We start from the raw sequence: 14515 nt of genomic DNA on the forward strand, positions 1-14515 counted from the left end.
TGATCTGGGATCAGGCTACTCCGCCATACAGCACAGACTGATCTGGGATCAGGCTACTGCTCCATACAGCACAGACAGATCTGGGATCAGGCTACTGCTCCATACAGCACAGACAGATCTGGGATCAGGCTACTGCTCCATACAGCACAGACTGATCTGGGATCAGGCTACTGCTCCATACAGCACAGACTGATCTGGGATCAGGCTACTGCTCCATACAGCACAGACTGATCTGGGATCAGGCTACTGCTCCATACAGCACAGACTGATCTGGGATCAGGCTACTGCTCCATACAGCACAGACTGATCTGGGATCAGGCTACTGCTCCATACAGCACAGACTGATCTGGGATCAGGCTACTGCTCCATACAGCACAGACTGATCTGGGATCAGGCTACTGCTCCATACAGCACAGACTGATCTGGGATCAGGCTACTGCTCCATACAGCACAGACTGATCTGGGATCAGGCTACTCCGCCATACAGCACAGACTGATCTGGGATCAGGCTACTGCTCCATACAGCACAGACAGATCTGGGATCAGGCTACTGCTCCATACAGCACAGACAGATCTGGGATCAGGCTACTGCTCCATACAGCACAGACTGATCTGGGATCAGGCTACTGCTCCATACAGCACAGACTGATCTGGGATCAGGCTACTGCTCCATACAGCACAGACTGATCTGGGATCAGGCTACTCCGCCATACAGCACAGATTGATCTGGGATCAGGCTACTGCTCCATACAGCAGTGAGTGAACAACAGAAAGCTGTATGGAGTCAGATTAGAGAAGGAAGCAGAGCTACCAACTGTGTATGCTGTATGGTCCAGATGTCATGGTACGGTACTTTATACAACGGGTGGGTCTAATCCTGAATGCTGATTGGTTAAATCCGCATTCCAGCCGGTGTCTATTCCACAAGTTACCACCAGCTAAATCTATGATGTTAAAATGCCTATTTACTCTGTTCCATCTGACTGCCCAATCCACTGTCTCATCAGCCCAGCCAGGCAATTTATAAACTTGATCTCCACTTTAAAAAGCATCTTGACATTATCTCCCATTTCTTTTAATCTAGCAATTGGTTTTCAACTGCAGAGATGTTAATAAACCTTGCGGTCTGTCTCTCTGACATTTGCAACATTGTTTAAATATTTAAATTCAGTCTCCAGCTGTCCCACAGTAATGAACGTGTCGGGGTCGGGAGTCGGGACGAGACCGACAGGCAGGCAGCTTTTCTCAGCCAGTCGAAATCATGAATCAGCATCATTTTTATGGATATATATAAAGAAATGTCAATAGAAAACAGGTCAAATAAAATGCAGCTAGTTTGTAGTCTTTCCAGCTTCAGTTATTCTGGCTGCACTGTTTGATGTGACTGTGAGTTATCCGTAGTTGGCTAGCTAGCAAGCAAGGGATAAGAACGTTGCCAACCAGTATGGCAATGTAACATTTAGAACGAACGACTGGGTCGCGTCCATAGATACAGAACAAAAAGACTGAACGACTGGGTCGCATCCATAGATACAGAACAAAAAGACTGAACGACTGGGTCGCGTCTCTGGCAACCGAACTGATAGAACGAACGACCAGCCGGCTTGGGTAGCAACCCTAGATTTGTGTCAGAAATTCTTGTGGAATGATGAAATAGTATGAATAAATTAATCAAAATAAACCTAATGAAAATGTCAATCATTATTTGAATATGTTTGTAACCCGTTGTATGAAAGTGATAATTCCCACAAAGACGGTGTTTGGAGGATATATTGGCATGTTTTGCCTTCTCGCCTCGGTCCTAACAACACCCATGCCAATATGTCCTCCAAACACCAGCTTCGAGGGCATTATCACTTAATGTTGCAGGAGCCCAGAGCTTTATTAACCATGGGGTGAGAGAAAGGGCTGCTCAGTGGCTGGTTAAGCACCTGTCTCTGTAGGGCAGGTCTAAGGACATAGGCTGTACGTAGCTTTGGGCTGCTCTACGGTCACTGTCTCAAACCCCAAACCTCTTATCAGTGAACATTCATTACATCTGGGGGTCTGATATCTTTATTAATATTATTTAGAGTGGAGACACCCTGCAGTACAAGCAGAGCAACAGACAGATCGGCTAGAGGGCGCCAGAGAGAGACAAGCAGAGCAACAGACAGATCGGCTAGAGGGCGCCAGAGAGAGACTGTCTCAGTCCATGCTGCTAATCAAAGTAATGCGGTTGGGAAAGCTGTTTCAGAAGAGATCAGGTTTAGGAAACAAAAGATTGTTTAACAGTCAGAAATGAAAGTTTTAACCGCAACATATATCATACCAGAAAATAAACACCCTAGTTTAGTCATTTCTATATTATGCAAAGGTTGGTTTTCTGATTGGATTGGGAATCAGATTTCTGAAACTATGACGTGGAAGAGCAAAGGGGAATACAGGAGAGTCCTATAGCTGCTTCTGAAACAGCTGCTCTGCGTTGGAACTCAAGCTTCTGGCCTGCTTCACACAGTCTTCCTCACTGAGTGGAGGAAGAGGAGGAAGAGGAGGAAGAGAACCAAGGAATGAAAGGAATGAAAAAATGGAGAGATAAAAGAGGAAGACAGATAGTTAAACATATTGATCTGATAGTTAAACATATTGATCTGATATTGATCTGATAGTTAAACATATTGATCTGATATTGATCTGATAGTTAAACATATTGATCTGATATTGATCTGATAGTTAAACATATTGATCTGATATTGATCTGATAGTTAAACATATTGATCTGATATTGATCTGATAGTTAAACATATTGATCTGATAGTTAAACATATTGATCTGATAGTTAAACATATTGATCTGATATTGATCTGATAGTTAAAACATATTGATCTGATATTGATCTGATAGTTAAAACATATTGATCTGATATTGATCTGATAGTTAAACACATTGATCTGATATTGATCTGATAGTTAAACACATTGATCTGATATTGATCTGATAGTTAAACACATTGGTCTGATAGTTAAACATATTGATCTGATATTGATCTGATAGTTAAACATATTGATCTGCTATTGATCTGATAGTTAAACACATTGATCTGATAGTTAAACACATTGATCTGATAGTTAAACACATTGATCTGATAGTTAAACATATTGATCTGATAGTTAAACATATTGATCTGATAGTTAAACACATTGGTCTGTGGCTTGTGATTCTGAATGACCAGATCGCTAGCCACAATGACCAGAAGTTGCCTCAGACCTGCTCTCCAGGTGGTTTATAGTTCCTACCTGCTCTCCAGGTGTTTTGTAGTTCCTACCTGCTCTCCAGGTGTTATAGTTCCTACCTGCTCTCCAGGTGTTTTATAGTTCCTACCTGCTCTCCAGGTGTTTTATAGTTCCTACCTGCTCTCCAGGTGTTTTATAGTTCCTACCTGCTCTCCAGGTGTTTTATAGTTCCTACCTGCTCTCCAGGTGTTTTATAGTTCCTACCTGCTCTCCAGGTGTTCTAGTTCCTACCTGCTCTCCAGGTGTTTTATAGTTCCTACCTGCTCTCCAGGTGTTTTATAGTTCCTACCTGCTCTCCAGGTGTTATAGTTCCTACCTGCTCTCCAGGTGTTTTATAGTTCCTACCTGCTCTCCAGGTGTTTTATAGTTCCTACCTGCTCTCCAGGTGTTATAGTTCCTACCTGCTCTCCAGGTGTTTTATAGTTCCTACCTGCTCTCCAGGTGTTTTATAGTTCCTACCTGCTCTCCAGGTGTTTTATAGTTCCTACCTGCTCTCCAGGTGTTTTATAGTTCCTACCTGCTCTCCAGGTGGTTTATAGTTCCTACCTGCTCTCCAGGTGTTATAGTTCCTACCTGCTCTCCAGGTGTTATAGTTCCTACCTGCTCTCCAGGTGTTTTATAGTTCCTACCTGCTCTCCAGGTGTTTTATAGTTCCTACCTGCTCTCCAGGTGTTATAGTTCCTACCTGCTCTCCAGGTGTTTTATAGTTCCTACCTGCTCTCCAGGTGTTTTATAGTTCCTACCTGCTCTCCAGGTGGTTTATAGTTCCTACCTGCTCTCCAGGTGTTATAGTTCCTACCTGCTCTCCAGGTGTTATAGTTCCTACCTGCTCTCCAGGTGTTTTATAGTTCCTACCTGCTCTCCAGGTGTTTTATAGTTCCTACCTGCTCTCCAGGTGTTATAGTTCCTACCTGCTCTCCAGGTGTTTTATAGTTCCAGCCATCTGATTCATCTTCTCCTCCAGGCGACTGATGACCTCACTCTTCTGCTTGGCGCCGGCCTCCAAGCTCTGTCGACACATATCAAACCAAGGCTCTTTAGCTGTGTGTGTGTGTGTGTGTGTGTGTGTGTGTGTGTGTGTGTGTGTGGGTGCGCACGTGTGTTTCAAGTTGAAGTTTTTATTGTCATGTGCACTAGTAGAGTGAAATGCCTTTCTTGCTCGCTCTTTTCAAACAATGCAGTAATCAGTAGTACTAATATCAGTAGTACTAATATCAGTAGTACTAATATCAGTAGTACTAATATCAGTAGTACTAATATCAGTAGTACTAATATCAGTAGTACTAATATCAGTAGTACTAATATCATAGTACTAATATCAGTAGTACTAATATCAGTAGTACTAATATCAGTAGTACTAATATCAGTAGTACTATACACTAAAGTCAAGTAGAACAAAAAAACACACCAGAAACAGGAGAAAGTAAGTCAGTTATATACAGGGTCAGTAGCTATATACAGGGTCAGTAGCTATATACAGGGACAGTTCCAGGGTCAGTAGCTATATACAGGGTCAGTTCCAGGGTCAGTAGCTATATACAGGGACAGTTCCAGGGTCAGTAGCTATATACAGGGACAGTTCCAGGGTCAGTAGCTATATACAGGGACAGTTACAGGGTCAGTAGCTATATACAGGGTCAGTTCCAGGGTCAGTAGCTATATACAGGGACAGTTCCAGGGTCAGTAGCTATATACAGGGTCAGTAGCTATATACAGGGACAGTTCCAGGGTCAGTAGCTATATACAGGGTCAGTTCCAGGGTCAGTAGCTATATACAGTTCCAGGGTCAGTAGCTATATACAGGGACAGTTCCAGGGTCAGTAGCTATATACAGGGACAGTTCCTGGGTCAGTATCTACCTGCGACTTGTGTGCTAGCTGCTGGTTAAGGGCCTTGAGGTCTTCCAGCTGTTGTCGCAGCTCCACCAGAGCATCCTGTTTCTCACACATGTCCTTCTCTAACATCTTCATAGACAGCTCCATCTCCTGCTTCATCCCAATCTGAACCTCCAACTCCTTCTCTACATCCTGGAGGGGGAGAGAGAGAAACAGGGATGGGTTAATACAGGATGGATGGGTTAATACAGGATGGATGGATGGGTTAATACAGGATGGATGGGTTAATACAGGATGGATGGGTTAATACAGGATGGATGGGTTAATACAGGATGGATGGGTTAATACAGGATGGATGGGTTAATACAGGATGGATGGATGGGTTAATACAGGATGGATGGATGGGTTAATACAGGATGGATGGATGGGTTAATACAGGATGGATGGATGGGTTAATACAGGATGGATGGACGGATGGATGGATGGGTTAATACAGGATGGATGGATGGATGGGTTAATACAGGATGGATGGATGGATGGGTTAATACAGGATGGATGGATGGATGGGTTAATACAGGATGGATGGATGGATGGGTTAATACAGGATGGATGGATGGATGGGTTAATACAGGATGGATGGATGGATGGATGGGTTAATACAGGATGGATGGATGGATGGGTTAATACAGGATGGATGGATGGGTTAATACAGGATGGATGGATGGATGGATGGGTTAATACAGGATGGATGGATGGATGGATGGGTTAATACAGGATGGATGGATGGGTTAATACAGGATGGATGGATGGATGGGTTAATACAGGATGGATGGATGGATGGGTTAATACAGGATGGATGGATGGATGGGTTAATACAGGATGGATGGATGGATGGGTTAATACAGGATGGATGGATGGGTTAATACAGGATGGATGGGTTAATACAGGATGGATGGATGGGTTAATACAGGATGGATGGATGGGTTAATACAGGATGGATGGGTTAATACAGGATGGATGGGTTAATACAGGATGGATGGGTTAATACAGGATGGATGGGTTAATACAGGATGGATGGATGGGTTAATACAGGATGGATGGATGGGTTAATACAGGATGGATGGGTTAATACAGGATGGATGGATGGGTTAATACAGGATGGATGGATGGATGGATGGGTTAATACAGGATGGATGGATGGATGGGTTAATACAGGATGGATGGATGGATGGGTTAATACAGGATGGATGGATGGATGGGTTAATACAGGATGGATGGATGGGTTAATACAGGATGGATGGATGGATGGGTTAATACAGGATGGATGGATGGATGGGTTAATACAGGATGGATGGATGGATGGATGGGTTAATACAGGATGGATGGATGGATGGATGGGTTAATACAGGATGGAGGGGGGAGGGAGGGAGAGAGGATACAGGAGGGATGGAGGGAGGGAGGGATGGAGAGATGAGGGAGGGAGGGAGGGAGGGGTTAATAGAGGGAGGGGTTAATCCAGGATGGAGGGAATATTATATTATTCAGAGATCAAGGGAGAGAGAAACTGACCAATCGTAGCTGAGTTTCTTCCTTGAGCTGTTTGCGTGCCTTCCCCAACACCTGTCCATCTGCCGAGCCGTTCCCTGCCCACGGCGCCTGGGGGGGACCTGCCGAGCCGTTCCCTGCCCACGACTCCTGGGGGGGGACGTCATCATTATTACACCCTACACTTGACATCCACATGTGATTTCTGCTATCAGAATATGAAGATCACATTGAAAAGACGGGTCTAGACGTGGTCATGGTCGCCTTGTGGTCTGACTGTTCAGGACGTGGTCATGGTCGCATTGTGGTCTGACTGTTCAGGACGTGGTCATGGTCGCATTGTGGTCTGACTGTTCAGGACGTGGTCATGGTCGCCTTGTGGTCTGACTGTTCAGGACGTGGTCATGGTCGCCTTGTGGTCTGACTGTTCAGGACGTGGTCGCCTTGTGGTCTGACTGTTCAGGACGTGGTCATGGTCGCCTTGTGGTCTGACTGTGTTCAGGACGTGGTCGCCTTGTGGTCTGACTGTTCAGGACGTGGTCATGGTCGCCTTGTGGTCTGACTGTTCAGGACGTGGTCATGGTCGCATTGTGTGTGGATTTCTCCTCGGTATGGATGCAAATCAGGCTACCGAATACACATTCAGTGGGTGACATCATCAGCACTCCGCCCTCAAGTCTCCAGAAAACTTGTGTTTTGGGAGCGAGAGGCACCTTTTCATTATGACGTTGGATGAAATACGTTCCTAGCGTGTGAGGAACGTGTTTGTTTGCCTCAAATGCTAGTCAGCTAGCTAATATACACTGCTCAAAAAAATAAAGGGAACACTAAAATAACACATCCTAGATCTGAATGAATGAAATAATCTTATTAAATACTTTTTTCTTTACATAGTTGAATGTGCTGACAACAAAATCACACAAAAATTATCAATGGAAATAAAATTTATCAACCCATGGAGGGCTGGATTTGGAGTCACCCTCAAAATTAAAGTGGAAAACCACACTACAGGCTGATCCAACTTTGATGTAATGTCCTTAAAACAAGTCAAAATGAGGCTCAGTAGTGTGTGTGGCCTCCACGTGCCTGTATGACCTCCCTACAACGCCTGGGCATGCTCCTGATGAGGTGGCGGATGGTCTCCTGAGGGATCTCCTCCCAGACCTGGACTAAAGCATTCTGTGGTGCAACGTGGCGTTGGTGGATGGAGCGAGACATGATGGCCCAGATGTGCTCAATTGGATTCAGGTCTGGGGAACGGGCGGGCAAGTCCATAGCATCAATGCCTTCCTCTTGCAGGAACTGCTGACACACTCCAGCCACATGAGGTCTAGCATTGTCTTGCATTAGGAGGAACCCAGGGCCAACCGCACCAGCATATGGTCTCACCTCGGTACCTAATGGCAGTCAGGCTACCTCTGGCGAGCACATGGAGGGCTGTGCGGCCCCCCAAAGAAATGCCACCCCACACCATGACTGACCCACCGCCAAACCGGTCATGCTGGAGGATGTTGCAGGCAGCAGAACGTTCTCCACGGCGTCTCCAGACTCTGTCACGTGCTCAGTGTGAACCTGCTTTCATCTGTGAAGAGCACAGGGCGCCAGTGGCGAATTTGCCAATATTGGTGTTCTCTGGCAAATGCCAAACGTCCTGCACGGTGTTGGGCTTACGGGCCCTCATACCACCCTCATGGAGTCTGTTTCTGACCATTTGAGCAGAGACATGCACATTTGTGGCCTGCTGGAGGTCATTTTGCAGGGCTCTGGCAGTGCTCCTCCTGCTCCTTCTTGCACAAAGGCGGAGGTAGCGGTCCTGCTGCTGGGTTGTTGCCCTCCTACAGCCTCCTCCACGTCTCCTGATGTACTGGCCTGTCTCCTGGTAGCGCCTCCATGCTCTGGACACTACGCTGACAGACACAGCAAACCTTCTTGCCACAGCTCGCATTGATGTGCCATCCTGGATGAGCTGCACTACCTGAGCCACTTGTGTGGGTTGTAGACTCCGTCTCATGCTACCACTAGAGTGAAAGCACCGCCAGCATTCAAAAGTGACCAAAACATCAGCCAGGAAGCATAGGAACTGAGAAGTGGTCTGTGGTCACCACCTGCAAAATCAGTCCTTTATTGGGGGGTGTCTTGCTAATTGCCTATAATTTCCACCTGTTGTCTATTCCATTTGCACAACAGCATGTGAAATGTATTGTCAATCAGTGTTGCTTCCTAAGTGGACAGTTTGATTTCACAGAAGTGTGATTGACTTGGAGTTACATTGTGTTGTTTAAGTGTTCCCTTTATTTTTTTGAGCAGTGTATATGTACTTTTCTTTGGCTAGAGTTCTGCTAACCCCTTTGCAATCCCTTTAGCATTGCTAGGTCTGTGTGGAAAGAGAGGACTCAAGTAGCGAATAAATGACGTAAATGTAAATGTAATGTAAATGAATCAAACTATAAAAATGGACGTTACACACAGCGTATCACATTTCACAAACAAAACATTAAAATACCGTTATAGAAGGTAAAGTAAAACCCCAAACCGGTCGATGGCATCAATACAAGTACATCATAAAATACGGTATATAGCACCCAGAACTACTAGCTACAGATGTTGTATATCAAATCAAATTGTATTTGTCACATGCTCCGAATACAACAGGTGTAGACCTTACAGTGAAATGCTTACTGACAAGCCCTTAACCAACAATGCAATTTTTACCAACAACAACAAACAAAAAAAACACTTTAAATAAAAGAAGAAATAAAAGTAACAAATAATTAAAGAGCTGCAGTAAAATAACAGTAGGGAGTCTATATACAGGGGGTACCGGCTATATACAGGGGGTACCGGGTATATACAGGGGGTACCGGGTATATACAGGGGGTACCGGCTATATACAGGGGGTACCGGCTATATACAGGGGGTACCGGCTATATACAGGGGGTACCGGGTATATACAGGGGGTACCGGGTATATACAGGGGGTACCGGGTATATACAGGGGGTACCGGGTATATACAGGGGGTACCGGGTATATACAGGGGGTACCGGGTATATACAGGGGGTACCGGGTATATACAGGGGGTACCGGGTATATACAGGGGGTACCGGGTATATACAGGGGGTACCGGGTATATACAGGGGGTACCGGTACAGAGGCTATATACAGGGGGTACCGGGTATATACAGGGGGTACCGGGTATATACAGGGGGTACCGGGTATATACAGGGGGTACCGGTACAGAGGCTATATACAGGGGGTACCGGGTATATACAGGGGGTACCGGGTATATACAGGGGGTACCGGGTATATACAGGGGGTACCGGGTATATACAGGGGGTACCGGTACAGAGGCTATATACAGGGGGTACCGGGTATATACAGGGGGTACCGGTACAGAGGCTATATACAGGGGGTACCGGGTATATACAGGGGGTACCGGGTATATACAGGGGGTACCGGGTATATACAGGGGGTACCGGTACAGAGGCTATATACAGGGGGTACCGGGTATATACAGGGGGTACCGGTACAGAGGCTATATACAGGGGGTACCGGGTATATACAGGGGGTACCGGTACAGAGGCTATATACAGTGGGTACCGGTACAGAGGCTATATACAGTGGTTACCGGTACAGAGGCTATATACAGGGGGTACCGGTACAGAGGCTATATACAGGGGGTACCGGTACAGAGGCTATATACAGGGGTTACCGGTACAGAGGCTATATACAGGGGGTACCGGTACAGAGGCTATATACAGGGGGTACCGGTACAGAGGCTATATACAGGGGGTACCGGTACAGAGGCTATATACAGTGGGTACCGGTACAGAGGCTATATACAGGGGGTACCGGTACAGAGGCTATATACAGGGGGTACCGGTACAGAGGCTATATACAGTGGGTACCGGTACAGAGGCTATATACAGGGGGTACCGGTACAGAGGCTATATACAGGGGGTACCGGTACAGAGGCTATATACAGGGGGTACCGGTACAGAGGCTATATACAGGGGGTACCGGTACAGAGGCTATATACAGTGGGTACCGGTACAGAGGCTATATACAGGGGGTACCGGTACAGAGGCTATATACAGGGGGTACCGGTACAGAGGCTATATACAGTGGGTACCGGTACAGAGGCTATATACAGTGGGTACCGGTACAGAGGCTATATACAGGGGGTACCGGTACAGAGGCTATATACAGGGGGTACCGGTACAGAGGCTATATACAGGGGGTACCGGTACAGAGGCTATATACAGGGGGTACCGGTACAGAGGCTATATACAGGGGGTACCGGTACAGAGGCTATATACAGGGGGTACCGGTACAGAGGCTATATACAGGGGGTACCGGTACAGAGGCTATATACAGGGGGTACCGGTACAGAGGCTATATACAGGGGGTACCGGTACAGAGGCTATATACAGGGGGTACCGGTACAGAGGCTATATACAGGGGGTACCGGTACAGAGGCTATATACAGGGGGTACCGGTACAGAGGCTATATACAGGGGGTACCGGTACAGAGGCTATATACAGGGGGTACCGGTACAGAGTCTATATACAGGGGGTACCGGTACAGAGGCTATATACAGGGGGTACCGGTACAGAGTCTATATACAGGGGGTACCGGTACAGAGGCTATATACAGGGGGTACCGGTACAGAGGCTATATACAGGGGGTACCGGTACAGAGTCTATATACAGGGGGTACCGGTACAGAGGCTATATACAGGGGGTACCGGTACAGAGGCTATATACAGGGGGTACCGGTACAGAGGCTATATACAGGGGGTACCGGTACAGAGGCTATATACAGGGGGTACCGGTACAGAGGCTATATACAGGGGGTACCGGTACAGAGTCAATGGGAAATAACAGTAGGGAGGCTATATACAGGGGGTACCGGTACAGAGTCAATGGGAAATAACAGTAGGGAGGCTATATACAGGGGGTACCGGTACAGAGTCAATGGGAAATAACAGTAGGGAGGCTATATACAGGGGGTACCAGTACAGAGTCAATGGGAAATAACAGTAGGGAGGCTATATACAGGGGGTACCGGTACAGAGTAAATGTGTAATAACAGTAGGGAGGCTATATACAGGGGGTACCGGTACAGAGTCAATGGGAAATAACAGTAGGGAGGCTATATACAGGGGGTACCGGTACAGAGGCTATATACAGTGGGTACCGGTACAGAGGCTATATACAGGGGGTACCGGTACAGAGTCAATATACAGGGGGTACCGGTACAGAGGCTATATACAGGGGGTACCGGTACAGAGTCAATGTGTAATAACAGTAGGGAGGCTATATACAGGGGGTACTGGTACAGAGTCAATGTGTAATAACAGTAGGGAGGCTATATACAGGGGGTACCAGTACAGAGTCAATGGGAAATAACAGTAGGGAGGCTATATACAGGGGGTACCGGTACAGAGTAAATGTGTAATAACAGTAGGGAGGCTATATACAGGGGGTACCGGTACAGAGTCAATGGGAAATAACAGTAGGGAGGCTATATACAGGGGGTACCGGTACAGAGTCAATGTGTAATAACAGTAGGGAGGCTATATACAGGGGGTACCGGTACAGAGGCTATATACAGTGGGTACCGGTACAGAGGCTATATACAGGGGGTACCGGTACAGAGTCAATATACAGGGGGTACCGGTACAGAGGCTATATACAGGGGGTACCGGTACAGAGTCAATGTGTAATAACAGTAGGGAGGCTATATACAGGGGGTACTGGTACAGAGTCAATGTGTAATAACAGTAGGGAGGCTATATACAGGGGGTACCGGTACAGAGTCAATGTGTAATAACAGTAGGGAGGCTATATACAGGGGGTACCAGTACAGAGGCTATATACAGGGGGTACCAGTACAGAGGCTATATACAGGGGGTACCGGTACAGAGGCTATATACAGTGGGTACCGGTACAGAGGCTATATACAGGGGGTACCGGTACAGAGTCAATGGGAAATAACAGTAGGGAGGCTATATACAGGGGGTACCAGTACAGAGTCAATGGGAAATAACAGTAGGGAGGCTATATACAGGGGGTACCGGTACAGAGTCAATGTGTAATAACAGTAGGGAGGCTATATACAGGGGGTACCGGTACAGAGTCAATGGGAAATAACAGTAGGGAGGCTATATACAGGGGGTACCGGTACAGAGTCAATGTGTAATAACAGTAGGGAGGCTATATACAGGGGGTACCGGTACAGAGGCTATATACAGTGGGTACCGGTACAGAGGCTATATACAGGGGGTACCGGTACAGAGTCAATATACAGGGGGTACCGGTACAGAGGCTATATACAGGGGGTACCGGTACAGAGTCAATGTGTAATAACAGTAGGGAGGCTATATACAGGGGGTACTGGTACAGAGTCAATGTGTAATAACAGTAGGGAGGCTATATACAGGGGGTACCGGTACAGAGTCAATGTGTAATAACAGTAGGGAGGCTATATACAGGGGGTACCAGTACAGAGGCTATATACAGGGGGTACCAGTACAGAGGCTATATACAGGGGGTACCGGTACAGAGGCTATATACAGTGGGTACCGGTACAGAGGCTATATACAGGGGGTACCGGTACAGAGTCAATATACAGGGGGTACCGGTACAGAGGCTATATACAGGGGGTACCGGTACAGAGGCTATATACAGGGGGTACCGGTACAGAGTCAATGTGTAATAACAGTAGGGAGGCTATATACAGTGGGTACCGGTACAGAGGCTATATACAGGGGGTACCGGTACAGAGGCTATATACAGGGGGTACCGGTACAGAGGCTATATACAGGGGGTACCGGTACAGAGGCTATATACAGGGGGTACCGGTACAGAGGCTATATACAGGGGGTACCGGTACAGAGTCTATATACAGGGGTACCGGTACAGAGCCTATATACAGGGGGTACCGGTACAGAGGCTATATACAGGGGGTACCGGTACAGAGGCTATATACAGGGGGTACCGGTACAGAGGCTATATACAGGGGGTACCGGTACAGAGTCTATATACAGGGGGTACCGGTACAGAGGCTATATACACGGGGTACCGGTACAGAGTCAATGTGTAATAACAGTAGGGAGGCTATATACAGGGGGTACCGGTACAGAGTCAATGTGTAATAACAGTAGGGAGGCTATATACAGGGGGTACCGGTACAGAGGCTATGTGAAATAACAGTAGGGAGGCTATATACAGGGGGTACCGGTACAGAGTCAATGTGAAATAACAGTAGGGAGGCTATATACAGGGGGTACCGGTACAGAGTCAATGGGAAATAACAGTAGGGAGGCTATATCCAGGGGGTACCGGTACAGAGTCAATGGGAAATAACAGTAGGGAGGCTATATACAGGGGGTACCGGTACAGAGTCAATGTGTAATAACAGTAGGGAGGCTATATACAGGGGGTACCGGTACAGAGTCAATGTGCGGGGGCACCGGCTAGTCGAGGTAATTGAGGTGATATGTACATGTAGGTAGAGTTAAAGTGACTATGCATAGATAATAAACAGAGTAGCAGCAGCGTAAAAGAGGGGTGGGGGGGGGGGAGGGGGGGGCAATGCAAATAGTCTGGGTAGCCATTTGATTAGATGTTCAGGAGTCTTATGGCTTGGGGGTAGAAGCTGATTACAGACACCTGCGTGTGTCCTTTGACACTATATAAACTAGTGACCCGCAGTGTTTGTCATTAGTGGCGATAGTGAGACTCTCCTTCTTTATCAAGAGGACCTGCCTTACAACAGGCCTACAATCCCTCAGTCCAGCCTCTCTCAGCCTATTGCGGACAGTTTGAGCACTGATGGAGGGATTGTGCGTTCCTGGTGTA

At 46.9% G+C, this 14515-nt stretch overlaps 1 protein-coding gene across 5 annotated transcripts in view; it reads right to left on the reverse strand.

The window, feature by feature from the left end:
* LOC311141337 (protein RUFY3-like) overlaps positions 1-14515 on the reverse strand; it is an 84281-nt gene that overhangs the window by 4478 nt on the left and 65288 nt on the right. For 2 of the 5 annotated variants that reach the window (XR_014614213.1, XM_084176631.1), the window contains exons 8-10: positions 6677-6802; positions 5132-5299; positions 4184-4281 (exon numbers count right to left, since the gene is read on the reverse strand). Coding sequence is in view for 2 of the 5 variants with exons in the window: in XM_084176631.1 (XP_084032757.1) it covers positions 4184-4281; positions 5132-5299; positions 6677-6802 (392 nt within the window). In the remaining 3 variants the exon portion in view is untranslated. Of the gene's footprint in view, positions 1-521; positions 2507-3288; positions 3732-3818; positions 4282-5131; positions 5300-6676; positions 6803-14515 lie in introns of those variants that run through there. The other 3 variants (XM_084176632.1, XR_014614214.1, XR_014614215.1) reach the window with 3 other exon arrangements.

The sequence above is a fragment of the Coregonus lavaretus genome (genome assembly GCF_964263955.1).
Source record: "Coregonus lavaretus genome assembly, chromosome: 14".
In the NCBI taxonomy this organism is placed as follows: domain Eukaryota; kingdom Metazoa; phylum Chordata; class Actinopteri; order Salmoniformes; family Salmonidae; genus Coregonus; species Coregonus lavaretus.